Below are 26,443 nucleotides of genomic sequence, written 5' to 3'. Positions count from 1 at the left end.
ATAATATAACAAGCTAATGAGGAACGAAAATCACAACCAGCAAATTAGGCCCAAAGACCAACAGAAGTCAAAAAGAGCGAGTTCATCATGAGGAAATGCACTGAGTTTAGGAATTCAGAGATAAACCATGAGAAGGCAGGTATGGCATTTTTAAACGTTGTAGGACTTAAATTCCAAGGATTCAAGCTGTAAACGTGAAATGTTCTGTAAATATATATTTCGCTTTGTAAATATTAAAATGCAATACAAGTGTATCTTACAAAGGAATACCGTTTATACATTTTATTTCGGTCCAAAATTTCACACAATTTCCTGAATCCTGTTGTTGGCAACATCGCGGTGGAAATATGCGCAATTTCATCACTTTCTGCTCCTCGTTAATAAGCCATAGATTATTGGGATTATCAACGATCTAATCCTTAGAAAAATTTGCGCAATGTCGTTGCACCATTCCCAATAGGTCTCATAGACTTAGAGCTGGAATGAAACATTCCTAGAGAGACCTTTTCTTTGTTACTCTCCTTTTCATCATTTCCAAATATATACATATATATTAAATAAAACATTTTGGGGCAAAATGAAACCAATCAAAAAATAAGTTACATAGAAAGTTAGATAATTTGTAAATTTACAATATTTACAACTAACAGAAGATCACACCAATAGCTTCATTTGAGGTTTTACTTGGGGGTAGAGGTCAAAAGTCTCTCCTGATATAAGTTGTTCAACCTTTTTCATTACTACATTATACTATACTATGGATTAAAATGTATAGGCCTAGACTTCAAATTTGGGAGGGGTAACTTCCCCCTCACATCTCCGAATGACGCCCCGGACTATACCTACGAGACGAGGCGAAACTGAATTTTATAACGAGACAGAGATCTTGCAATTTACACAGATACACTTTCCGAGAGGATACATTACTTTCCTCAACACCTTTTCGGGATGAGATGTACTATTATTTCCTACGCAACCCTAGTGAGTGAAACACATGTCTCATATGGGAAAAAAGAATTCCAGTAAAAAGAGCAACGCACATAACCATCTTTGATTGACAATGAAACGTTTATTAGAACACCGTTTTGCAAAAGAACTCACAGTATGCGGTCTTGTGCACCATGGGTGCCGAGTCCGTTGGAGGAAAGGGGGCACGCGTCATCCCAAAGTTTGCTTGAGTCCCAATTAGGAACTGAATATTTTTGCTTGGATCTTGCTTGGATATCTGACAACGAAACACACATAACAGACCCCTGCCCCCAAATATTCAGAAATCGGCACTACTGCTGGGTACAGACCTCAATTTACCTCCCAGGTCCACATGTAGTTACTCAACATGCTTGGACTATTAGTTCCTGGATCCTAGCAGTCGTGTAAGCTATTTGCCAGGTTGCAGATGCACAAGATGAAGAAACAAAAAGTAACAACTTTAAAATTAGAAGAGTGTAAATGAATACAACTAAACAAAATGGGAAAACCACCCCATGTCTAGGTTCTAGCAATTGATTAAAATGCGAATCTCATTTGAAGGCTGAAGAACGAAAGGCAGAAACGTAATTCTTCTAGCTGATAAAATATTCAGGATTTGAGTCGGATTTACTAATAAACAGGATACTGAGCTCCGAACTCCGGAGCGGGTTAGAAACAGAGTTTGCTAGTCATGAAGTGATAAGAGTTCTAGTCAGAAATAACGTGTCTAAGAAACTTTTGGTTAGTCGAGGAAAATGGGAGGAAACTTGCAAAGAGGAAACGTAATGAAGTAAGTAATAACAATCTTAACTGAATAGGCGTGGCATAACATAATATCTGAAAGAAAATATTAGTTTCTACTGGAATGACAGTTTGGATTTCGTAGGGATCTTGACTACATTTTCTCTACTTTTGTTTTATTATTTTTTTGGAAAGGGTTCAGTAACAACAACCAATGTGACAATTTTGGAATGTAGACCATTTAATACTTCCAAAGTGCTCTGTAATGAACTGTTGTTTTCAAGACTTTTCACATAAGGCAGACATTTGAGTGTACATCAATTATAGAGTCATCAGTAACGCTCTCAGATTTCTGGCCTATAAGGATCCACAACAGATACGTCCTTGAAGTTGGGATTTCATGGAACGTCCACTTTGCCAGTGCATGTCCCATGGACATCCAGTAGATCTAGATGTATGCTTATGTCCCGGAAACAGAATTTTCTGGGAGCTCCTTCGTGGCTAAGCGGTTAGCGTACGCGCCTTTGGCGTGGGAGACCCGGGTTCGATTCCTGGCGGGAGCTCAGGTGGTTTGGATTCCACGTTAATCAGTGGGTCCACGTCTCATATAGCCTCGCTGCTGAACGGAACGTTAAACTCAACTCAATTCAACAACGGAATTTTCTGATAGCTAGAGCGATTATCTCCCGCTAAATTCGTTTATGGTGTCAATCCGCTAACATCTTAAGCTAAGGACGACTTTAATAGTGGTTATCCATTTCCCATACATACATATAAGCGAATTCTTGAATTCTGATTTTGCAATAGATATCTAAAACAATTATCTCAGTCGAATTCGTTAAAGGAATCAACCCGTTAATATATTAACGGAAACGGTGACTTTAACGGTGATTGCCTATAGCCAATATATATCCCATGCATGCAAGCGATTTTTTTAAAAAAAATGTTTTTGCAGTAGATAGATAGAGCGATTATCTCGAGTTAGTTTTCGGAGTTAATCCGTTAACATCCATTAACACGTAACGTTGCCTTTAACGGCGGTTATCGATATCCCATATATGGAAGTATTTTGTGTAATTCTCAATACCATTTTTACCACAGTTTGTTTATTATTGTTGTTAATTACTATTTTTTATAATGTTCTCTTCATATTTGTTCAAGTCATTTCACTATCGCAGCTAATAAGACTTCTTTCTTTTTATCTTCCAGACGTATTATCCACCTCAGAAGTCATTTGATCTATGGGCCTTTAAGAGGGCGATCGTGGAGGCCCTCGTTCAGGCAATTAAGGCCATCAAAGGAGGAATCATTGCCGCCAAGGGCGCTCTCATTAAGGCTAAAGGTAATATAATATCCACGAAGGGACAAATCATTGCTACAAAAGGACAAGCCATTGTCAATTTTGGGAAGCATTTAGCCACAAAGGCTCTTTTACCTGAAGAGCACCATATCACAGCTCCTGGAGCAACAGCGTATGCTTTCCCTGGTGTCAGTTACACAGCACCATCTGCACCTACGATTACATATGGAATACCTAAGAAACCAGTGGCAAGTTACTTACCTCCAACTGCTCCGACTGCGCCAGCAACTGCCTATGGACTTCCAAAGAAGCCTATTGCAAGTTATTCTACGCCTACCAAAGCGACAAAACTGCCAGAGCGTAAGTATGTTATAACAAATCATAAGTAACTATTGTTAAGCATACGTGAAGTACATCTGTTTTTTTAAATTAAACATTTGAAACCGTCGTTTGCAACCGTAAAACTATTGAATTTACTCGGAGTCATATCAACTGCTTTTTCCTCATGTTTGAACAATTTCTTTCAATGAATAATTATAAATAATTATACAATATAATTTGATACTTGCATTTTCTACATCAAATTGAGACCTATATGAGTGAAAATGTTTGAGCTTCAAAACTTTTGCAATTTTTATGTAATAAAATTTCATGACAGGTATAAAGTAATCGATAAACTATTCATAATCTCAAATAGCTATCTCTAGCGTGAAAATAATGTGATAAATGAAAAATTGGTGATTGTACAGTAATAGCAACATGTACGTACGTCTAGGAATTTTTAGCGGAAAAAGAAATTGTATATAAGATTCGACTCAGTATTGAAATGTTCTCGTCTAACTAGGGATGATTCCATATTGGGATCAAGTACCTGGGGAAAAATATATATATCGTCAGAAAGCTCTTGCTATGAGAAGTACGAAACCGTTTTCAAATTATGAGCAAATCCGCAACTTGACCCTATAAGGGGCCGGTTTGTTGGGGTTTGTGACAATATGTATGGCATATTCGACAGAATAAAAATGAATGTTATGCATAAGCGCCTGAGACCATCATGTTCATTTTTGGCTCATTGCTAGAATGCGACTCGAGCAAGGGTTTGATAATATCACTTTGCACCCAGACGTACCCATTTGGTCAGTGTTGCCAACGAACTATAAATACAATGCGGTAGATGGTTTCTGTACCACTGGATGTTTATCCATGAACCGTGGGATAAACATTGTTCTTCATTAGAGAAAAAGTTGGACATATTCCTCTCCCAAGTTCACAGTTTGTTAGTGCTGCCAACCAATTGTAAAATGAGAAGTTGTAAAGCAGGTTCCGTACGATGAGACGTTTATACACCAAACTTGGCAGAAACATCACACGACACTATAGCAAAAAGGCGTTGAGTGCTACCATCTCCCAACCATTCTAGGTTGTCAGTGTTATATACATCCAGTGGTACAGAAACCATCTACCACATTGTATTTATATTTCGTTGGCAACACTGACCAAATGGGTATCTCTGGGTGCAAAGTCATATTATCAAACCCTTGCTCGAGTCATATTCTAGCAATGAGCCAAAAAGGAACATCATGGCTTCAGACGCTTACGTGTAACATTCATTTTTATTCTGTCGAATGTGCCATACATAAGGTCAAAAACACCAACAAACCGGCCCATTATAGGGTCAAGTTGCGGGTTTGCCCGTGATTTGAAAACGGTTTCGTACTTCTCATAGCAAGAGCTTTCTGACGATATAGGTTTTTCCCGGGTACTTGGTCCCGATATGGAATCATCCCTAGTAAGTGCTGTATCATAAAATGTAAAGTTACATTAATAATATTCAGTACCTGCCTAAACTATTTCTTTAGCTTCTGCGAAATAACGCAAAGTCAACAAAAGCTATCTACCTTAAGCGTAAAACATCACGTAAAGCCTTCGTCAAGTCAACCCGGTGTCTATGAGTTAACCATCTTCCAGCAGCTAGCTTTTGAGTGAGGTATACAAGTACGTTAATTATATTTTAATAGTAGTGATTAGTAGATCTATAAAACAGCGAGGGCTCACAATTTTGGGTCCCTGCATGTAAATGTTAATGATTTGTGATCAATTCTTCAATAATTAGATGGTGGTTATATGAAGTAGATGTTTCGGTTCGAAATTGTCCAGGTATGCTGGCTTTTGAACTTGGGTTAGTTTAAGGTGTTTTTGGGATAGGTAAACTAGATGGTGATTGAATTTAGATGAAGAGCTTTCTTTTCTTTATTGTAAGGTTCTATAGTAGAGAGTAGTCCCTGTAGTATAGATAGAGTTAGCATGTTTCTATTATTCCACACTATGATGGGAGGTTTACTTTCACTCTTTCAGTAAGTAGATAGTACTTTACCAGCACAAGAGCATAATTCTTACTAGACCTATATTTCTGCTGGATGTATTAGTGTAATGATTGTTAAAAGAGTAGGATTGTAGGATTAGATTTCTGAGCTTTCAGCATCTACAGCTTTCAGCATGTTAGCCCATCACTATGAGGAATTATGTCCCTCGGCGATTGAACTATCCGGGGAAAGAGAATGAAGAAAGGATTGGGGAAGGAAAGAAAAGGCAGATATCATCCTGGCATTTGCCTGGTGTGATAGAGGAAAATCCAGAAAAGGCTCACTCAGGATGGCTGACCTGAAAAAACTTTTACACATTTTCGACCGAGTGTCTCCACCAGGAATCGAACCTGGGACCGGATTAAGAAAGTAGCATGCATCTTAAATCCAAAAATTTAATATGGACTATATCCTATGACGCGAAGCACTGCCACTTTCTCAAACATGATAAATTAAAATTACACCTAGTAGTTAATATCAAAATATCTAATACATACATTATATTTTAAAATACTGAAAAGAGGATAGGACGGTAACCATAAGAAAATTTAAAGGCTGAGACGCATACTGTTTGGTTCTGTGATTGTGTTCTGACTTCTTCATATTATTAGTATTTAATGGAGAAATTTCTTCGAGGATCAGACAGAAACTTCATTTCAGGGAGGGTCCGACTGATACCACTATTAAAAGTTAATGTAAAAATTGCTCTTTAATCTTTTATAGGTGTTATTTTCTCCCTTTTTCTTTCACTTTCTTGGACTTTCCGTCAAGTCTGTAGCCCATGTCCCTTCGATATGTCCCTACATATAATTGAAAGTTTGGATTCAGCTAAACGAAACGACACACGTGAGGCTAAATCCTTATGCATAATTTTCGAGATACTCGACAAAAACGATTATTTTTGTTAATATGGAAAATGATGCTATACGCAGCCTGTTTACGTAAACTGATACTAAAGAATTTGACCATCAAATCTTTGATTACGTCACTAGCAATACGACAGTACACACTATCGTTAATAAAGTATAAAATAAGATTTACATCAACTCTTAAACTTTAATTGAAACACCCTTTCAAATACTGCAATTACAGGATATTTCAAAAAAGTTTCTGTTCTGACACCGCGCCACTGGTAATAAACCGTTCATGTCATATAGTGCCATCTATGAAAGAAATAATGTATCACTTTCAACTGCCTAGCTACGTCAGTTGTTGAAGACAGTCATTCGAACCAATCGCTGTGCATTGAGCTTGTATACTACATGATAAGCTACAGTACACACAACTGTTCTTGGCAAGACTGCTTTGAAAGACTGTCTTCGAGAAGATTCAGCACTCACTCTAGAGCCCAGATTTAAGTTTTGAAAACTTTACTTCGCTTTTTCAGATATTATCATATTATAAAAAGTGATCACGCGGTGTCATATCGTTGGTCAAAGTGTTTGTCGAATGAGGCTGTTCACCAAAGAAGGAATTAATTTCGATCTTGTTGGTGTGTGACGAGTAGAGATGCAAAAAAGCCGGCTTTTTTGAATCGATGTTTTTTTTCACATAAAAAGCCGGCTTTTTTGGAAAAAAACCGAGAATTTTGGAAATTTTGGCTTTTTTCATTTTCATGATTTTTCTATCCAAATAGCTTTCTTATAGTATATTCTATAGTTAGATAAGATTTCCACGACCTGAATGCCATATTTAGCTCTGTAATTCACCATCAAGATGGATGGAGCACATATTTTACGAATTAAAGCTAACATGAAGAATGTAGTGTTTGAGGGCAATTTTACAGGTTATTTAACTTTATTTTAACTTTTGAGTTATCGACATTTTTTTCCTTCTCTAGATCATTTTAGTTTGTCATCCGTGTTTCATTTCTAAAAGCTTAGTACTCCAGCTTCTAGCACGAAAGTTAAACTTACGTTTTTCTATATATCCGTCAAAGCATACGTTTTTCAATATGTCAAACCGTATTTCCACATTTCTGTTATACTGTAGTTGTGCAATGATTTAGCAATAATTTTCCAGATACAACCTTGAATACCAATTTATACAAATAATCAATAGCGGATTTAGAAAAGTACTTTGGGAGGGGTTTCTCTGAATGTTTCGTTTTCTAAAAAGTCCTAATTTTATTTGGGAGGTGCTTGAAGTTTATGAGTACAGGCATAACTAATATTTCGTTTCGTTTATATGTTTAGCAATAATCTTCCGGATACAACCTTGAAGATCATTTTATACTGAGAATCAGTGGCGAATTTAAAAAAGTGTTTTGGGAGGGGCTTTCTTACTAATAATGTTTAGTTTTTCTAAATATTCGTAATTTTTATTTGACAGGAGCTTAAAGTTTATGAGTAAAGACATAACTAATAGATATTTCGTCCGTTTTAGACATTCCACAACTTTGGAGAACAGGCTTCAGTCCGAAAGACCGATCCTCTAACCTTCGCAAAACCGTCACTGCTGGTAATTAGTAATAATAACGATTTAAAAACAATAAGAAAGGAAGTCGGCCAACTCCTACACTCCTAGTCGGCCAGTACACGCACTATTTCTACATTCTCAGATGGAATGAAGGAAGGCTTTGTCAGAATGGTAGAATGCTGGGTTGAATCCCGGACTTCCCGATAGAAGCGCAAAAGCCAACCACTCAGTCACGTTTGTTGTGCAGTTGTATTTAGCTTAACTTAAATATATTCCGTAGTCTTTTTTTTTTGTTCCGTAATGATATGTTGAATCCCTCTTGTTAAAAATTCAGAAACCTTGAGGACTGGGTAAACCGTGATGGTGGTCAAGGGCTCCCATGTTGTGGTTTCCAAGGAGGGGAAGTATAAGCGACGTTTCAAAAATAGTTTCAAATTTTGCTGTAACTAATGTAAAAATCCTATTGGATTTTCAATATTCTGAAGTACATTTTCCTCTAGGAGGGGCAAGCGCCCCCTTAGCCCCCCTGATGGGCGCCCTTGATGGTGGTTATAAAAAACTTGACTGTAGAATTTCAAGAATATACAGAACTATGTGCAGCCTTTAATTGTATCACACAAACCTAAGTATTTCTCTTATGTTTTATTTTAATTTTATTTTGTTTCAAAAAGAGTGTATGGAATATTTTGAAGTAAAAATACTACATACAATTTTGCTAGTTATTTGTGTATTTTTTGAAAGAAGTTTTTACTCTTAGGGTTGGCTTGTTTACACCAGCTGTTTTTTTTAATAACTGGTTTAAACTAAAAAAATTAAAAGAACAAAAATGCGAATCGTGTGAACTTCATAGTGACGTTTCACATGTCAAACCATCTGCATTAGTCTTATTTCCTTTTCACCTTTTAATCAAGGTGTCCCATGTTCAATTCTCGGTCGAACCACAACCCTTCTTTCATGTGTAAACCAAGTACTCTTTCGGATGTCACTTTAAGCGAAAGTCTTCTCCTTGATAACCTCGGTATTACGTAAGGATGTTAAGCCTAAACATACAAAACGAAACCAAATTATATATTTCTGCATGCGTGTTGTTTTATAAAGAAGCGAAGGTTGCTTAAATATATTGATTAAAATTGGTAAAATTTATCGATTGCCTACTTAGCTTCCAACATTAGCTTGGATTGGACTTTCAATGATACCTACATACTAAATTTGTAATTTAATACCTCAGGTTTAGAAAAATAAACACACTGCTGAACAAGACTGCACTTATTTAATATAAAGACACATTTACACGTGACGTTTCGATCTTCTATCCAAGATCCTCATCAGACGTACACTCACGTCTGATGAGGATCTTGGGTAGAAGATCAAAACGTCAGGTGTAAATGTGTTTTTATATTAAATAAGTGCAGTCTTGTTCAGCAGTGTGTTTATTTTTCTGATTTTATTCGCAAGACGTTGACTATGATTGTGTGTCACTCAGTTTTAGCGTACTGATTATAATACGTTGACCTTTAAATTTTACATGCAAATTAAATTTTACAGGATTTTCCCGTTATTGTTTTACATTTAAAAGAATGACGGGATTTTCCCGATGGCTAGGGCGGGAGTTTCTCAATTTAAGAAATTTACTGACCGGACTTCTTTAAGCTTATGGGACCTCTTCCAGCATAACCCCGTTGTTGAATAACAACACCAAGGCGAAACAAACTTATTTCTGTGAATATGTAATACAAATACATAAAGCAAAATATATAAATCAAAAAATCTGGTTTAAACCCCAAAAAAGCCTGGTTTAAACTGCCCCCCCCCCAAAAAAACGGGTTTTTGGCATTTTCAGAAACAACCATGGTTCTTGCCAACTCTGCTTACTTTTGTATATAGGAGGTTAAAATGTGTTTATTATATACATTGGTTAATCCTTTGGAATTCATAATGTAAAAATGTTGAAGTAAAATTGTTTAAAATATCTTTTCGAAATTCATGGTTTACTTTCGAGGTTTTATATTATTATCGGCATCAACCACTAATTAAATGACTTTCTGTGTTATAGAGAAGCGAAACAAAGTCTGCTTTATCGATTTAAAGCAGAATTTTGAAAAAAGCCCAAAATTTCCCAAGCAAAAAAGCAAAGCAGAAAAAACCGAGTTTTTTTCCAAAAAAGCCGGTTTTTTTCCGAGCCCTTGCATCTCTAGTGACGAGTGTGGGATATAGCTTAATTCTGCTCGAAGTATGAGATTGATTTACATTTCTTGTTGTCCAATAGATTTACGAAGATATTAAAAGTTTCCATAGATGTATCTGTTGTGAATATTGTATCCTTGGGCGAATTGTGTGTCACAAGAAGCTTCCACACCAATCATCAAACTTCTAGAAATGGATAGATTCTTTACTATCGCGTTGCGATGATCACTTGTACAAATATAGGAATTTCAAGTATTAACATATCTTGGAAGATGAAACCAAGCATCATCCTACAACCAAATGTAATTCGAAGTGCCCAGATTTTTTAAAAAGGAATGTTTGAAGCAATCTCTTTTATATGAAACCCTTTTAACTTTAAAGTGTTTTAGTTCGTTGACCATAAAGACACTATAGGGATGAAGCTCGCTTCTTTACGTAGCACAATGAATGCTTCTCCACAACGCACAGTGGTCCAGACACCCTCCAAACCTGGCCAAAACCTCAAAATTCGAAACTATCAGAAATATCAGACCTTACAGATTTAATAAGGAAAGACGAAAGGTTTGCAGAAATAGGTAGGTTTTCGTGCAGTTCGTGATTGGGCCTACAGTTAGTACCAATGTGAAAGATTAAAGTCGTAGAAGACTGATTTTCCTTGTCATTCCAGAAATGCCATACGAAACAACACGAAGGAGGCGAATACAATACATAGTGCCGTCAATTCGGTGGATGTTTCTTTCTCACAGGAAACTAATCAGGTGTTGCCTTTTGGTCTCTTTGTTTCCTTCTACATTCTTCAGGACTTGTAGAAGCCTTCTTCGTGTTGTTTCGTATGACATTTCTGAAATGACAAGAAAAAACAGTCACTAGCCTAAATACCACCCGCAACAATATTACCCTACTCACATACAAATATGCCTTTCAAACTAGATCGGCAAAAACGGGCAATACTTGGTATTTTTCTCTAACAAATAACATCCCCTACTATCACATCCAGCACACAATAGAACTGGGCTCGGCTGGACTCAAAACAAAACTCTACATGAAATTCAATATCAAGTATACCTATTTCGGTTTTCGATCTAATTTTATTTATCCGCATATTCAGGGGTGCCCACAAGGGGGGCTATGACGCAAACTGCGTCATTGAAATATTTGGGGGGGTAAAATCTATATAAATATGTTTGATGAGGGGGGAGGTAAAATTAATCGAAAAGAAGATTTTTTCATGGAAGAACACCTACGGATAGACAATTGGGGGGGTGCGTCATAGACATAAGGGGGGTGGGCACAACTGGCATATTGACTGGTATATGAAAGCATATTAGAGTTCTACGTGTGTGTCACGAACGACGAATGTATAACAATGTACTGCACAATCACTATTGATGCCTAACAACGAAACATTATTTTGTTTTCACATCATGAAGTTTGTGTCCGCTACCAGGATGGATACATGGCCTTCTTTTACATCTTTAGTCTTTCACATTGGTACTAAATGTAGGCTCAACCCTTGCTAACTGCACGAAAATGTGCCTATTTCTGCACACCTTACGTCTTTCCTTATTAAATCTGTAAGGCCTTTTATGTTTCAGATAATTTCGAATTTTGAGGTTTAGGCCAGATTTGGTGGATGTCTGGACCACTGTGCAACATTGACTTTTGTGATAGTCGGGACAGATAGTTATTGGAAGACGCCACTCCTTCGTATTTTTTTTTTATCGTTTTGCCTGATATTTCTGGAGGACCTCCTGCATATTTATCCAAGGTCTTAATCCTGGATTTACTCAGCTCAGTTGTCTGCCTCTAAACTCCTCCAGAAATTGTTGTTGATATTACTTGGTTCGTTGATTTTCACAATAACTGTAAATGAATTCTCACTGCACCTTTGGCCAAAAGAAACAAAATTGGAGATATGCACAGGCGAATCAGGTAGGAGATATGTTGTCTACCAGACTCCTACTGGATGTCGTAATAGGTACCAAATTACAGATATTTCATTTCTCATATAAAGAAATCTGTTTTAAAATATTTTCATTAATGTTAAAACTTATTAACAAACTGTTGTATTCGGTAGTGTTTGATAAGTCTGATGATGCGTTGACTATAGTTGATATTCTTAACAATGCCATGATGCGATGTTAGAAGGGTCAGGAGTGCTTAATCACTCGATCATTCTATTTTCATTAACAATTAGATGTAGTGGCCACCCTCGAATCAACTAGTCCGAAAGATGTAAAAGTCATGGTACTCCCTTCTGGACAACCTGGATACCTCTTCAAGAAATACATTTGAGTTCCTTAAATATATATGTACATGTAATATGAACAATATCTGTCTAGATCATCTTTAAAAAACAAAAGTAAAAAGAAGCAGACTGGCAACCATAATGTCCACCTTGATAGACTAGAAAAATGGTCCGCTGTACTAATACGTGAAAGAATGTAGTTGATATTGTTTATAAGCTTTATCAAATATCTGTTTGTTTGCACTAAGCCAGTGGTTATAAACCTTTTTTGACTGGCGACATACTTTACCTGACGCCGACGACGCCGTGACACACTTCTTTGATTTTTTTTACATTAATGATATAAATTATAATATTGTAAGACTATAAGGTTCCGTGAAGTACTGATTCTATATAGTAGACCTACTGAGTATTATTATTGGTGATGTGAAGTGTGAACGTGAAATGAAAGCAAGGATAGGAATGTTTTTAGGAGGAAGTTTTAGGAGGAGTTTTTAGGAGGAAGAAAATTCTATCTTGTGAGACTTTAAATAAAAAGTTGAGAAGAAGACTCATAAATTGTTTCGTGTGGACTATTGTACTGTATGGGGCAGAATCATGGATATTACGCAAAAAAGTTATTTAAAATGACTGGGAACTTTCGGAATGTGGGTGTGGAGAAGAAAGGAGAGAATTAGCTAGGTCAAGCGGAAAGCGAATGAGGGGTACTAGAAATATTGAGGGACAAAAAAAACCATTTTAGATATTATTAAGAAGAGGGAGAGAAATTGGTTGGGACATTGGCTAAGAAGGAACTGTATCATGAGGGAGGTGCTAGAGAGTATGGTGGCACGAGAGAGAGAGGCGAAAGAAGCTACAATTAATGGACAATGTCAAACAGAAAAATCATACGTGAAGACGAAGAGGATAGCTGAAGATATTGAATAAAATATTATCTGGAATAGTAGATAGAGGCAGTCTTAGGAAATGGGGGTTGCAATTGGGAACAATTTTGGTTGGTCTCAGGATTCCAACCAACCTACAATGTGTTGTTTGTGCTTGACATTACACTCCATCGCGGGGTCCCGCTTAGGCGTGGAGTCCAATTAGCAGAAAATGGCCCAATCGGCTTAATGGATGAGTAGAATATATAAAAGTAAAATTTTAATAGGGGAAAAGTGAGGAGGAACGCGGGAGGACGGCATTCATGCACTTCTAAACAATATCTTTGGCGTCCTTCCACTTCCTAAAAAAAAAAAAAAAAAAAAAAAAAAGGGCAAAGATAGGCACGGGAACACGTGCATTCCCCTACATTTTCAGATCCACTTTTACTCCTGTATTTTAAAAGAAAATACAAAAAAGTTAATAAAGTTTGATTATATCCTCAAGTACAACTACTTCAACAAAAACAAATAAACAAAGTAAATAACAATAAATAAAAATAGAAAGAGGAAAGCATGTAATAATCAAATTTGAAGATTACATCCTCAACAAGAAGAAATAGAAGTAACCATATTGTGTAGATATTTCCAACAGCCACATATAACTCACGACGACATAGCATTCTTTGTTCGGAATGGTTCAAAAATATATCTCTAGACAGATAGTTTCATTCCTCAGGAAGAGCATTGAGAAGCTCTGGAATTGTCCTTGGTGAATTCTTGTGGGTTAGAACTTGTCCTTCATATGAATCTGGGAAGTTCCGTATGGTGTTTAAGTCTGAAGACTTCGCTGACCAGTCCAAGCGGTGGATATCTTCATTTTCAAACCATACTGCCACCAGCCTAGCTCGATGCGTATATCAATTATAATTATCGTCCATGAACATCAAGTCTAAGAAAACTACTTCTCTGAAAAGTCGCATATGTCGTTGCACTATTTCTCTGGGCAATAGCAATACAGGATCTGTTGAACATGATACTGCCCAAACAGCACTCAACTACGATCCCTTTACACAATGTTACTAGCAATAAATTTTGTTTCAGACGATCAATCGACGAGGATCATTTTGCAAACATTACGTGTGCTCATCTGTGAGCATTTCCTCTCTTCGTTAAATATGCAATCACAGTGGGTCAATGATAGAGCGCTAGCTTTCTGATGCAAGGGGTTCCTGATTCATTCCTAGGCCTTGTGAGATTTACCAATTCCCTCATAATCGTTTACTGTGATTAATTGTCCATCTCCTCTAGCTTATACAGCATAATCGTTGCGACTAAAACAGAAATTTCACTTCATGCATTCCATTCGTTTAGCGTATAGTTTCAACGGTGATGAATTCATTGCAAACTAGATCTTCGGTACATTCGATCAAATAGGATGCAGACAGGACTTCTAAGTCTCTGGTACACAGTTTACCAAAAATATGTATTTCTTGGCGCAGATGAAAAAAAAAAAACTGTAAGTACAACTGTTTGGCAGGTATTGGCCGATTTGACGCGCAGGTATTGGCCGATATTGATACTCTAATGGAACTGCTACTCTCGAAGGACGTAACGGGCCTACGATGAACATCGCCAGTGTTTCAAAACCGTTCCCAAAGCTTGGAAATCAAATTTTCAAGCATTCAGAGTTGCTGAAATTTTAATTCGTCATCCTTTGTCTCACCTTCATGATTCTTTCTTCTATGCGGTGCACATTTTAATCAAAGTGTTACTCTCAGATCACCAGAGAATAATATACAAACTCAGCTTTTGTTTACGCTTCGATCATAGTCTATATGACACTGTATACAGATACCTATTAATTTGAGTTGAGTTGATTTTGAGTTTAACGTCCCTTTCAGCAGCGAGGCTATATGAGACGTGGACCTACTAATTAACGTGGAATCCGAACCACATGAGCTACCGCCGGGAATCGAACCCGGATCTTCCACGCCAAAGGCGCCAGGAACTCCGGATGCCTATTAGGATCACGCTATAGTAGCCCTTATACGGGTGTAACGTTAGTGCGTATGTAAGTCTATTAACTCACCCGATAACTCTTGAACAAAAGCGAATTTTTGAATTCTGGTTTTTTTGCAATAGATAGATAGAACGACTATCTCGGCCAAGTTCGTTAATGGAATCAGTCCGTTAATATCTTCATGGGTACCGATAGCTATCAATATTCCATATATGGAAACATGTGCTGAGATTACATTTAAAAACATGTTACAGGGTATTGTTTTAAGATTAAAAGCTTTTTGAGGTTAACAGAAAACTCAAAAAATATTTGGGAGCTTAAAACCTCACATAGTTGGGGCGTGAGAAAGTATATAAATCTTAGAATGTTCTTGTTGTTTAAACAAGAAAATATACGTGCTTCGCATAGGTTGAGAGATTATTTTTGTTGTTGAGGTGTTTTTTCTTTTTTTTTTTTTAAGTATTGATGAAGTTAACTTTTTATACTTGAGGTATGACTGGGTATATACTAGGGCTGGCCTATTTCGGAAGTTTTACTTTTCGAAATCCGGGAAGTAAAATTGGAAAAATTCCGGATTTTTTCTGAATTCCGGATTTTTTCCGAAATCCGGAAAGTGAAATTTTTGATTCCGGAGTCCGGATTCCGAAACATTTTTGGCCATCCCTAGTATATACATGACATACTTGGGGTATTAGAACAGTATATAAAGCATTGAGTATTACTGTTGTTTGGCATGACGAAAGATACGCGCTAGCCACTAGGCCAGCAGGGACAGCAATATTATATGCGTATATACGAGAAACACTGAAACAATAGACAATATTTGTACCATCGGACTTGTTATAAAGTTTGTTATAAAGCCGAAAATTCGGTACTAAACGGCAAGTATACAGGAAAACAAGATTGAATCTAAAGATCTAACTTTTAAACTGAGAAGAAAAGGAATATCTTAAAACGTTAGAATTCTATCACGATATTAGTTCCATTAGCTTTTAGTAACAATATACAAATAAACATACTAATACACTATTGGACGTCATGATCTTGTACAGTATCATTGTGAAAATTTCTTGTGTTTCTCGGGGGTTCTATAATACCTTTTAATAAATAGAAGGAATTTATCTGTTATAATATATAGTTTTAGAAGTAGTACTTATGGGACAAATTAGCTGTAAAATTCATGTTAATTTTCAATTTTGCCAATTTTAATACGAACGGTTAGCAATAGTCATGCTCGTTCTTTTTTTTAATTTTTTTAAATAACTTTTTCATTCATATGTCTTGATGTATATTTACAGCACAAGTAAAATTAACATCTTTTTTTCTACATCCATATCTACATGGAAACCACACATTTGTTCTTCAAAAGGGTTCACATGTTAATTTAATAAGAGATGAATGAGACACATGGAGTTCAAGTTAGTAACCAACAAGACTTAATTCATGGCCTCTATGTGTACTTTTTTTCTCTTGGCTTTGTGACTTACCATAGTTCAAAGACTCTCTGCCCTTACGAAAATATTCCGAAGCTCAATTGTGCATCTCTACACAATGCTTTATATCCGTAAGCATTATAAAGCTGCCTATGAGTTTTTTGTGGCTGATTTTCCCTACTTTAGAAAACAAAACTTAATTGCAGTCTTCTATTCCCATGTTAATAATAATAATAAACTTATTGGGCAACGTGTAACCCTTGTTATAAACGCGTCTGCTCGACCATTGATCGGAACGTATTGAAATTTGTTCCAACCACTTGATAGATATATGCGCTCTTACCTAAGAGGTGCGTATAAGCAATATTTCGTATTGACTGGTCGAATTAGAAAATAATTACTCCAGGTCTGTTTGTCTGCATAAATTTGACTTAGATATATCTCAATATACAATATATCCCATAAATTTGGAAACAGAGGGAAAATGAGCGTGTCGACAATGTACTCGATATGCCAGTTCTTCTGTTGCACACATTGGTAGAATCTAATTCACCTAGTCTTAGATAGCACGTCGAGTGTCTCTAGTATGATTTATGCACACGTGAATGTTAGGAGTACGCAATTTGTTGAATTTAGCTGCCACTTCTCGCACATATCGTCTTCCATAGAGCAAAAGGATCGTTATACGTTTCTTCTTGATCAAACTAATAGTTATCTGCAAAAATAAATAAATAAATAAATAAATAAATAAATAAAAATAAAAAAATAAATAAATATAAAATAAATAATAATAATAATAATAGTTTCCATAAATTTCAAGACTGAAGACTTATGGGATATCCTGTAGTAGGACTTATTTCTAAATGGCTAGTATGACTTTTAGCATCTTAATTTACTACCTATATCCCATACTGGCCGCATTTGATCACTGCTCGTATTATGAAAAATGATTTCTACCAGATTCAATCTTGGTCCTCGAATTGTCTCTAAAGCGTTGTCCAACAAGCGTTATAGTGAGCAGATTCATATGCGTTATTATTAGCGTTCAAAGGAAAAAAACGAAATGTCCAAAAACGTACCATATGCCAATCGAAAGATACAATTGAGCTAAGAAAATTCATATCAATAAGTGTATATCCTCATGTGTAGTTTTAGTAATTCATTAACTTTAATGTTTTTTTTTTTTTTTTTTTTTAACTATAGGCCTAATGTTGTCCAAGCATAAGACATAACCAATCGATACATTAATCACTTTGTACAAAGTAAAATGCATGATGTATATTCTTATGTGTCGTTTTGAGGAAATCAAGCAAAACTTAATTTTATGAAGTTAAAAAAGTATACCACTTTTTGCCAGTCTCAGCAGTTGATAGATTATATTCTGCTGGAATAGATTATTCATTGATTTACGTCTGCTGGAATAGACGATTTATTTATTTCTGTGTGCTGGAATAGATTATTTATTTATTCATGTCTGCTGGAATAGATTATTTATTTATTTATGTCTGCTGGAATAGAAAATGATTTCTACCAGATTCAATCTTGGTCCTCGAATTGTCTCTAAAGCGTTGTCCAACAAGCGTTATAGTGAGCAGATTCAGGAGCATTTCGAAATTGAATATTATTCCGGTTTCGAAATCTAATTATGGAAATTGCATTATATATATATTGGTTCCTTATACAAAACAGAGATTATGAAGAATAATACACATACGAGTAAAGTAGAATCCCACCCATACTCAAGATATCCAGCAGGATTCGAATGTGCGAACCGTAGATAGAGAGCACGGTTAGCCAGAAGCTATGAGTGAATTTTTTGTTTACCACACTCTCCCTGTGTGTATTCCGGGTTCAGTGACCGGTGATAGTCAGTTTGTATTAGTTTGGATGTAAGACTTAAGTTAATTTAATACATAAACAAGACCTGGCGCTGCTTACGCTGTATACCTTATGTGTCAAACAATATATAGTTTTAAAACTTGTGAAAGTTCTTTGCTGAGCTTCTTCTTTTTTCTGACAATGTCAACTAAATTGAGGGAAATTTGTATATTTTTTATCTTTTAGCATATTTTTACAAAAAGACTTCATTTTTTGCACAGAGAAAGTAATGTTATAATTTGTCAATGGTAATCTTTACTTCTTTTTAAACCATTCTTTTTTTTTAAGCCGTCTTACCTCACCAAAAGGTGGAGTAGGCAACAAACATAATAAGAATTACATATTTAACACTTTAGGATAATACATGGAGCTTTAATCTTTCCAGAGAATTTTCTCTCCTCTTTTCTTCTGGTTGATGTTACTGATGGGAAAGAAAAATCTGATTTTTTTTGTCCAGGTTTTCAAGAAGAAAGAAAAACAAATCACATGAATTTACGCAGTAGCTACGCTGTACCTTTCTCGTCCACATATCCTTCTGGTACTATGCAAAAACGTGACAAACTTAATCTCCAAGCCCGGACATCACAACAAAGCAATTGGAAAGAAGAACTGTCGAAGAAGAGGAGAGAGAGGTTGTTATATGAATGGCAAGGAGAGGGGGAGAAGAGTGTGAGATAGAAGTGAGAGATGTGAAATTGAGGACATTGATGCGAAGAAGAAAGTGACGGTAAACGGTAAACTGATGCCGACAATGGAATCATCAAAGCAAGAAAATATATAAAGTGTTTATGTTGGAAAAACACCTTAGGCGTTGGAGGAAAAACCATGATGATCGTACGTGCGGTACTAAAGAGGAACACCTTTGTGGTGACATCTCTACACGTGTGTGAAAATGTATATACATGCAAACACCACAAGGTAGTCCACAATTACGGTCTTTAATAGTGGATACATTCCAATCGCATGATGCATGAAAGCGTAGCAATCAAATCTAAACAAAAAAATATGTAACACCAAATGCAATTTAGAATCTATACTATTCAAAGATAACTAAACTCAGCATAAAACATCCATATGTAGTCAGAACGAGAAATGCGTTTATGAACCTAAGTCGCTTAGTAGCTAAAAGAAACTAATGCCAGAAACTTTGATGTACTATATACAGTAAAACCTTATAAGTTGACCATCTCCCTTACTGGATCCTCTACTTATTTATTTTAGTCATCTATCTTTGTAGCTATGTGGATATAGTCATTTCTGCTCTCCGTACACTTGATACATCATAATTTCAGCATTGTGCATAGAGCCAGAGAGTAAAGTTGGACAGATTTTCTTGAGCATTTCTGGTTCCCCTACCGAAGAGAGGCATAGGTTCATTTTCCAAATTCCATCACTATTTCCATTAGGTCCGATAGGGGCACCTAATACTTCCACATGATAAAACGAGTTAGGCAAGTAAAGCTACCGAAACTGTGGTAATGCTGTACCTAGAAGTACGTAACAACAAAGGGAAGAATGGAGCTTGCCTTAAACACTAAGGTGCAGATATTACATATGCCGGTAGGTTCCGTAGCTAGCGGAGTTGGCTTCACCAGTAGCGTAGGCGGATTTGGGCTACAGATAGATCGCTGAATGGGTGTATACCATTACTCCTACTTGTAAAGGGGGCGCGGTGGCTCAGTGGTAGAGCGTTCACCTCTGGTGCTTGGGGTCCCGGGTTCGATCCCAGCCCCCGCCAAGTGAACTTTGTGGTGGACAAACACCGTGCTCGTGGGTTTTCTCGGGGTTCTCCCGTTTCCTCCCACTTTCTTCATTCCACCATTTCACTCATCTCTCATAATCACCGTCTCCTTTAGCCTAACCGGCATAACCGTGGGACGTAAAACTCAAAGATTTCATTTCATTTTTTTTCCTACTTGTAAAGTGGTAGCAACATTCCTAGATATGACAGATCTCAAATGAGCCTGGTAGAGGGCTCAAGTGTGATCGATCCTACCAGTGAGACTTCCATGGTCTCCCACGCCACAGGTGCGTACACTAACCGCTTAGCCACGAATGAGCTCGTGTGCCCATGGAATATGGGACTCAGAAGCACTGGTAATAGTGGAAACGGTTACTGTCCAACGCTTGGATCACCGTGGTGTAGAGATTTTAGTAGCAAGCAATCGACAGTAAGGTGCGAGGGATGTGTAGGTATTAATGAATTCAGTATAAGGTACATTCCCGCATATTAGACATTTTGATTATCCACTTTGTCACTTCACTGATTGGTGGTTGTAGGTCAACACCTACCGTAGTAAAGCCTGAAATAGCCTAGGGAGATACGCAATAATTTCCATATTCTCAAACAGCACATGTCGACACATCTATCTTCCAACCAGCACATTACAGTAGATCCTCTTCTGGGAAGTGAGGCTTCGTTCAACTCCCAAATAGCGATTACACGCGTTATTGAGCCTAGATTTGTGGCACCTCTGACTTCCTAACGCACCATGCCTACTTCAGAAACCAGTATACATCAATCATCAGAATCCGGTGACATACGGTGTAGCATTGCCGTAACTAGAGGAAGGCAAGGTTATGGCCTTGCTAACCCTATCGGGAGAAGAATCTCCCAAATGACATTGATTGCGAAAGCAATTCAGTCTACCTCGGTCATTGATCCCGGTAATTCACAGACTACTTAAAAAATGAGCGAAACCGAGTGTGGGCTGTTTTGCCCTACTGGAGATCCGTCTCCCGAATGGCGACATACACATTCTGCTGCGTCCAGGACGAGGTACTAAGTACCTAAACGTGTCATGTTACTTCACTTTTGTTTTTCCAAGACTTTAGGTATTCAGTACCGGGAAGTAGCAACCCCCTTTGGTATTTGGTATTAGTAGCAACCCGGATTTTGGTTGTTCTTTGCCGGGCTGTGATCATACAGTGGCAAGTGAACTTGACCTATCGGGCAATGGACCAAGGCTAGTTTATCAGTGCAAGTCATCTAAAACGCAAAATTTCAGTATAGTGGAGACTACACCAACTATGTAACCGATATTTCTTGTATCTATGGCTCTGGTTAGATCATGATAATTAGTGAGTTACACTGATAGATTACACGAATTGTTGAAAGTGGACAGTGGAGTAAGAAAGGCTGTGTTTTTTCCTATAGGTTTTTAGCATATCCATAGCTTATCAGTAAACATTACTTAAATGTGCTACACTACGTTCAATCTGACATTTACATTTCTGAACAACTATGCAATGAATCTATACATGACACGTTGAGTGTGTTAGGGAATTAAGTGTACTTTTATTCATTTCGACATAATTAATCTTTTATATCTCTATCTGAAGCTCGTTTTAAAGCTTGAAAGATTCATGTTCAGATATTGTAGATAACTCTTATAATGTAACAGACTGTGTTAACTCTTCAATGTACTTAAGCGTTCCGTACAAACTTTATATCTCTTTTTCTCAGAATTTTAATAATTGGACTTGATTCCTTTGTGCTCTGGACTCCTTATAGCTATAAAATAATGAGTGTGGAATCACGCGTATGCTACCTTATCACGCAAATAACTACTGAACCAACTAAAATGATACTTAGCTTGATTGTCAACCTCAGGTCTCTCAAGAGCCTTATGATGATACATTGATAATTTTTGGCATGAGGGAGAGGGTATGGGGAAGGAGTAATATGTAAAAATAATGGAAAATGACCAATATTAGTGTACAATCCACAGTTTTCGAGGTAGCTGAAATGAATAGTTATAATCTCGATAGCGTATAAATCCAAATTTATCTCCCATCAACAGGTGAGCGAGGGTTAAGTGGGAAGAGGTGACATATAAAAATAATCGACAATAATCTATTTAGTGTCCAATCCATTGTTTTCGGAATCATCAAGATGAATGGTGACATTCTCAATGCCGTTTAAGTTCAAATTCATTCTCCATCGGCATGGAGTTTATAAGGGTTAATGGTTGAAAAAGGAATAACAGGTAAAAACAGTCCAAAACAATCTGAATAGTGGCACTCCTGATGACGTTTAAGTGTACGTTCTACACACATTGGCATGGATTGTGAGAAGAGATGGAAGGTGGGAATTGATGAGATCTAAAAATAATTGAAAGAGGCGGTATTAATGTCCAATCCATAGTTTTCGGAGACGCTGAGATGAATGGTGACATTCTCAATGCTGTTTAAGTCCAAATTCATCCCGCATTGACGTGAGGTTTAGAAGGGCTAAGGATTGGAAGGAGGTGACATGAAAAAATAATTGAAAAGAACCAATATTAGTGCCTGATCCATAGTTTTCGGGGCTGCTGAGATGAATAGTGACCATCATCGTTTAAGTGCAAGCTCAGCGCTCATTGACAAGGGGTAGAGAAGTTGCTCAATGTGCTGAAATAGTCTCGGATTAATTCGATCAAGAAAGAATGCATATATAGTCAATATACATATTGTCAATTGTATGGAACGATTTTCGTACACCAACCGCTAAAGACATGGTTGATCATAAATCATATGACTTAACAAAGTTGGGTAATTTTTCTCCAAACGATAGGCTTATTCCAGAAAATAATTGAGCAAATAGTCAGTTTTAGATGTAGATTAAAGAACAAGACACTAGTTTTTTTTATTTGGTATTCAAAAGTCATGGCCTCCCCTCTTACCATAAGAAGTTGATAGCTACATCGCTTGCGTACATGAAAGAAAATTCAAATGAAGGACGGAAATATTAAATATAATAAATAATGTTTTAAAAAGCAAAACGAAAAAGCCAAAAGGCATCAAAATACAGAAATAAAAAAGTCGCTTTTATACAACTAATTATACCTGGAAGTATTTTTGAAATCAAACTATTGTTTCGTTGATTGCATAACTCTTATGCGCGTTTTACACATCGCTTCTATTTTAATTTTCTTCATGTCCTCTTTTTCTTTCTTCTTTTTTACTTTTTCTCTTTTAAAATTAAATTTCACTTACGTACTTTGCAATTTAATATATTTACATACAAAATATGAATATTCAACATTCTTTTTGTTTGTGTTTTTTCATCAAATTTAAATATATTGTTTTAAAAATATACAAGATATAATATAACAAAATATTGTATATAAAGTTGAATGAATTCTTTCGTGTTTGTTTGGATATTCATCCTCTATCCTTTATACAGAGTGTTAGTGAACAGCATATCATACATTTAAGAGATGATTCCTTATATCAAATAAAAGAAAACATGTTCTAATAAACGTTCTTTCAGAGTTACAAACCGCCGAAAATGCGAAACATCACGTTATAAAATATCCTGACTCAAAAATTATGGGACCCATCGCAAGCGATTTAAGGAATTATACAGGAAGTAGTATCTGCTATATATATATATATATATATATATATATATATATATATATATATATATATATATATATATATATATATATATATATATATATATATTCATGTTTTACAATCACTCTCTACCGGTATAACGAATAGTATAAAGTAAGCTAGCGTATGGGTGGGAAAGAAATGAGGGGGTTAGCGCAACAGTGGTCTAACCCACATTTTTAAAAATGGAGAAAAATCATGTTAAACTTAAACATATATGGTTCTTTGTACAATATACCAAAAGCAAGTACAAGTGGCTGAATGTGTCATACAGTGTACATACATATATTGTACAGCGGGGGACACTTCTAAATGGTACAGCCATATGGAGATTTACGGCTAAGGTGTACCATTTAGAAGTGTCCCCCACTGTACAAAAATCCCAATGTGTTTAACTTGATTTTTCTCCATTTTTAAAAATGTGGGTTAGACCAGTGTTGCGCTAACCCCCTCAAATACTAATTGAATACTTGTTGCGCGGGAACGATGAATATTAAGGTAGATTGCATAATAGTTCTTATGTAATGGCTTTGAGCCGCGTGCGATAGATCCGACAGTTTTTAAGCCAATGTCTTAAAATCGTTATGTTTAGCAATTTCGGTGGTATATGAATCTGAAAGGAGGCTTTCTTTCAGACCCAGACGGATGGACGGACAAAGCCATTTTATAAGACTTCCCACATTTATGCATAGTATAGTTAGAAGTCTAGCAAAGTCGTTCTACAAGACTTCCCATATTTATGCATAGTATAGTTAGAAGTCTAACAAAGTCGTTCTATAAGACTTTTGACATTTATCCATAGCATAGTTGGGAAGTCTAACAAAGCCGTTCTATAAGACTTCCAATACTTATGCATAGCATACATTGAAAATCTAATAAAGCCGTCCTATAAAACTTATAGTATAGTTTGGAAGTCTAACAAAGCCATTCTATAAGATTTATGCATAACATAATTTGGAAGTCTAACAGAGCCGTTCTATAAGACCTCCAATACTTATGCATAGCATAGAGTTGAGTTGATTTTGACGTCCTTTTCAGCAGCGAGTCTATATGAGACGGGACCTACTGATTAATGTGGAATCCGAACCACCTGAGCTCCCGCCGAGAATCGAACCCGGGTCTCCCACGCCAAAGAAGCGCACGCTAACCGCTTAGCCACGGAGGAGCTCGATGCATAGCATAGATTGGAAGTCTAATAAAGCCGTTCTATAAAACTTATAGTATAGTTTGGAAGCCTAACAAATCCATTCTATAAGATTTATGCATTGCATAGTTTGGAATTTAACAAAGTCGTTCTATGACTTCCGACACTCATGCATGGCATAGATTGGAAGTCTAAACACTGATGAATAACACTAATGAACAATTCTGTATTATTATTTAACGTTTAAAGGAAAAAAAAATGAAATATCCAAAATTGTACCATATGCCAATCGGAGGATACCATTGAGCTAAGAAAATTCATATCAATAAGCGTATATCCTCATGTGTAGTTTTAGTAATTCATTAACTTTAATTCTTCTTTAACTATAGGCCTATAAGACATATAACCAATCGATACATTAATTAATTTGTACAAAGTAATATGTATGATGTATATTTCTATGTGTAATTTTGAGGAAATCAAGCAAAACTTAATTTTATGAAGTTAAAAAAGTATGCCACTTTTTGCCAATCTCAACAGTTGATAGATTATATTCTGCTGGACTAGATTAATTATTTATTTACGTCTGCTGGAATAGATTATTCATTGAGTTACGTCTGCTGGAATAGACGATTGATTTATTTACGTCTGTTGGACTCGATTATTTATTTATTTATGTCTGCTGAAATAGATTATTTATTTATTTATGTCTGCTGGAATAAATTATTTATTTATTTACCTCTTCTGAAGTAGATTATTTATTGATTTACGTTTGCTGGAATAGATTATTTATGTATTTACGTCTTCCGGAATAGATTATTTTATTTTATTTTATTTTATTTTATTTATTTACGCACTGTATTAAGTAAGAGATAATATCTACGCTGTCCTAATACTGACGCATCTAATCATAATCTTAACATACATATATTACTTGTTTTGTAATACATATTAATAAAGTTTATTGGAATTTTTTATTTGGTTTGTTTCAGAGTATACGAATTAAGTTAATTGCAATTTATTAACACTGTATTTTATTATTTTTTTCTAGTACCTGACGGAGTTCAAGCAGGTCTAATAGTTTTGAAGCCGATCCACGTTCCAACAACCAGTCACACTCTTCCAGAATCTCCAGCGGTACCATCTGCTTCGTACGCCGCTCCAGGAGCCAACGCCTACCTTCCTCCAGTAGCACCTTCGACATCCTATGGGACACCAGTGTCTTCACCTTCTGGAGCAGCACCTGCGTTTGCACCCCTCCCAACATCTTATGGAACTCCTCTTGATTCATATGGTGCCCCATCAGATCAAATAGTCTCTGTGGTGGCACCTCCACCAGGTCACACGAATACGAAAGAAGCTGAGCCGGCTGTGTCAGTACAGTCTTCGATAGGATACTCATTACCAGCCATTACGTATTCAATAGCAACTGCCAAAAAAGCGTCATAACTGTTTCTTGAGGTAAGCTTATATGTATAACATGTATATCTCTACTTGAAC

At 36.3% G+C, this 26,443-nt stretch overlaps 1 protein-coding gene across 1 annotated transcript in view; it reads left to right on the top strand.

Moving 5' to 3' along the window:
* LOC145694687 (uncharacterized) overlaps nucleotides 1–26,443 on the top strand; it is a 202,720-nt gene that overhangs the window by 164,800 nt on the left and 11,477 nt on the right. Inside the window, exons 3-4 of the mRNA XM_081771197.1 lie at nucleotides 2,920–3,370; nucleotides 25,995–26,404. Coding sequence (XP_081627323.1) covers nucleotides 2,920–3,370; nucleotides 25,995–26,392 — 849 coding nt within the window. The 3' untranslated portion in view covers nucleotides 26,393–26,404. The remainder of the gene's footprint in view (nucleotides 1–2,919; nucleotides 3,371–25,994; nucleotides 26,405–26,443) is intronic.

This window comes from Thermobia domestica, chromosome 1 (genome assembly GCF_964235325.1).
Source record: "Thermobia domestica chromosome 1, izTheDome1.hap1.1, whole genome shotgun sequence".
Lineage (NCBI taxonomy): Eukaryota > Metazoa > Arthropoda > Insecta > Zygentoma > Lepismatidae > Thermobia > Thermobia domestica.
Note: the sequence above shows the minus strand (reverse complement) of the source record. Positions and strands in the feature narration are given on the sequence as shown.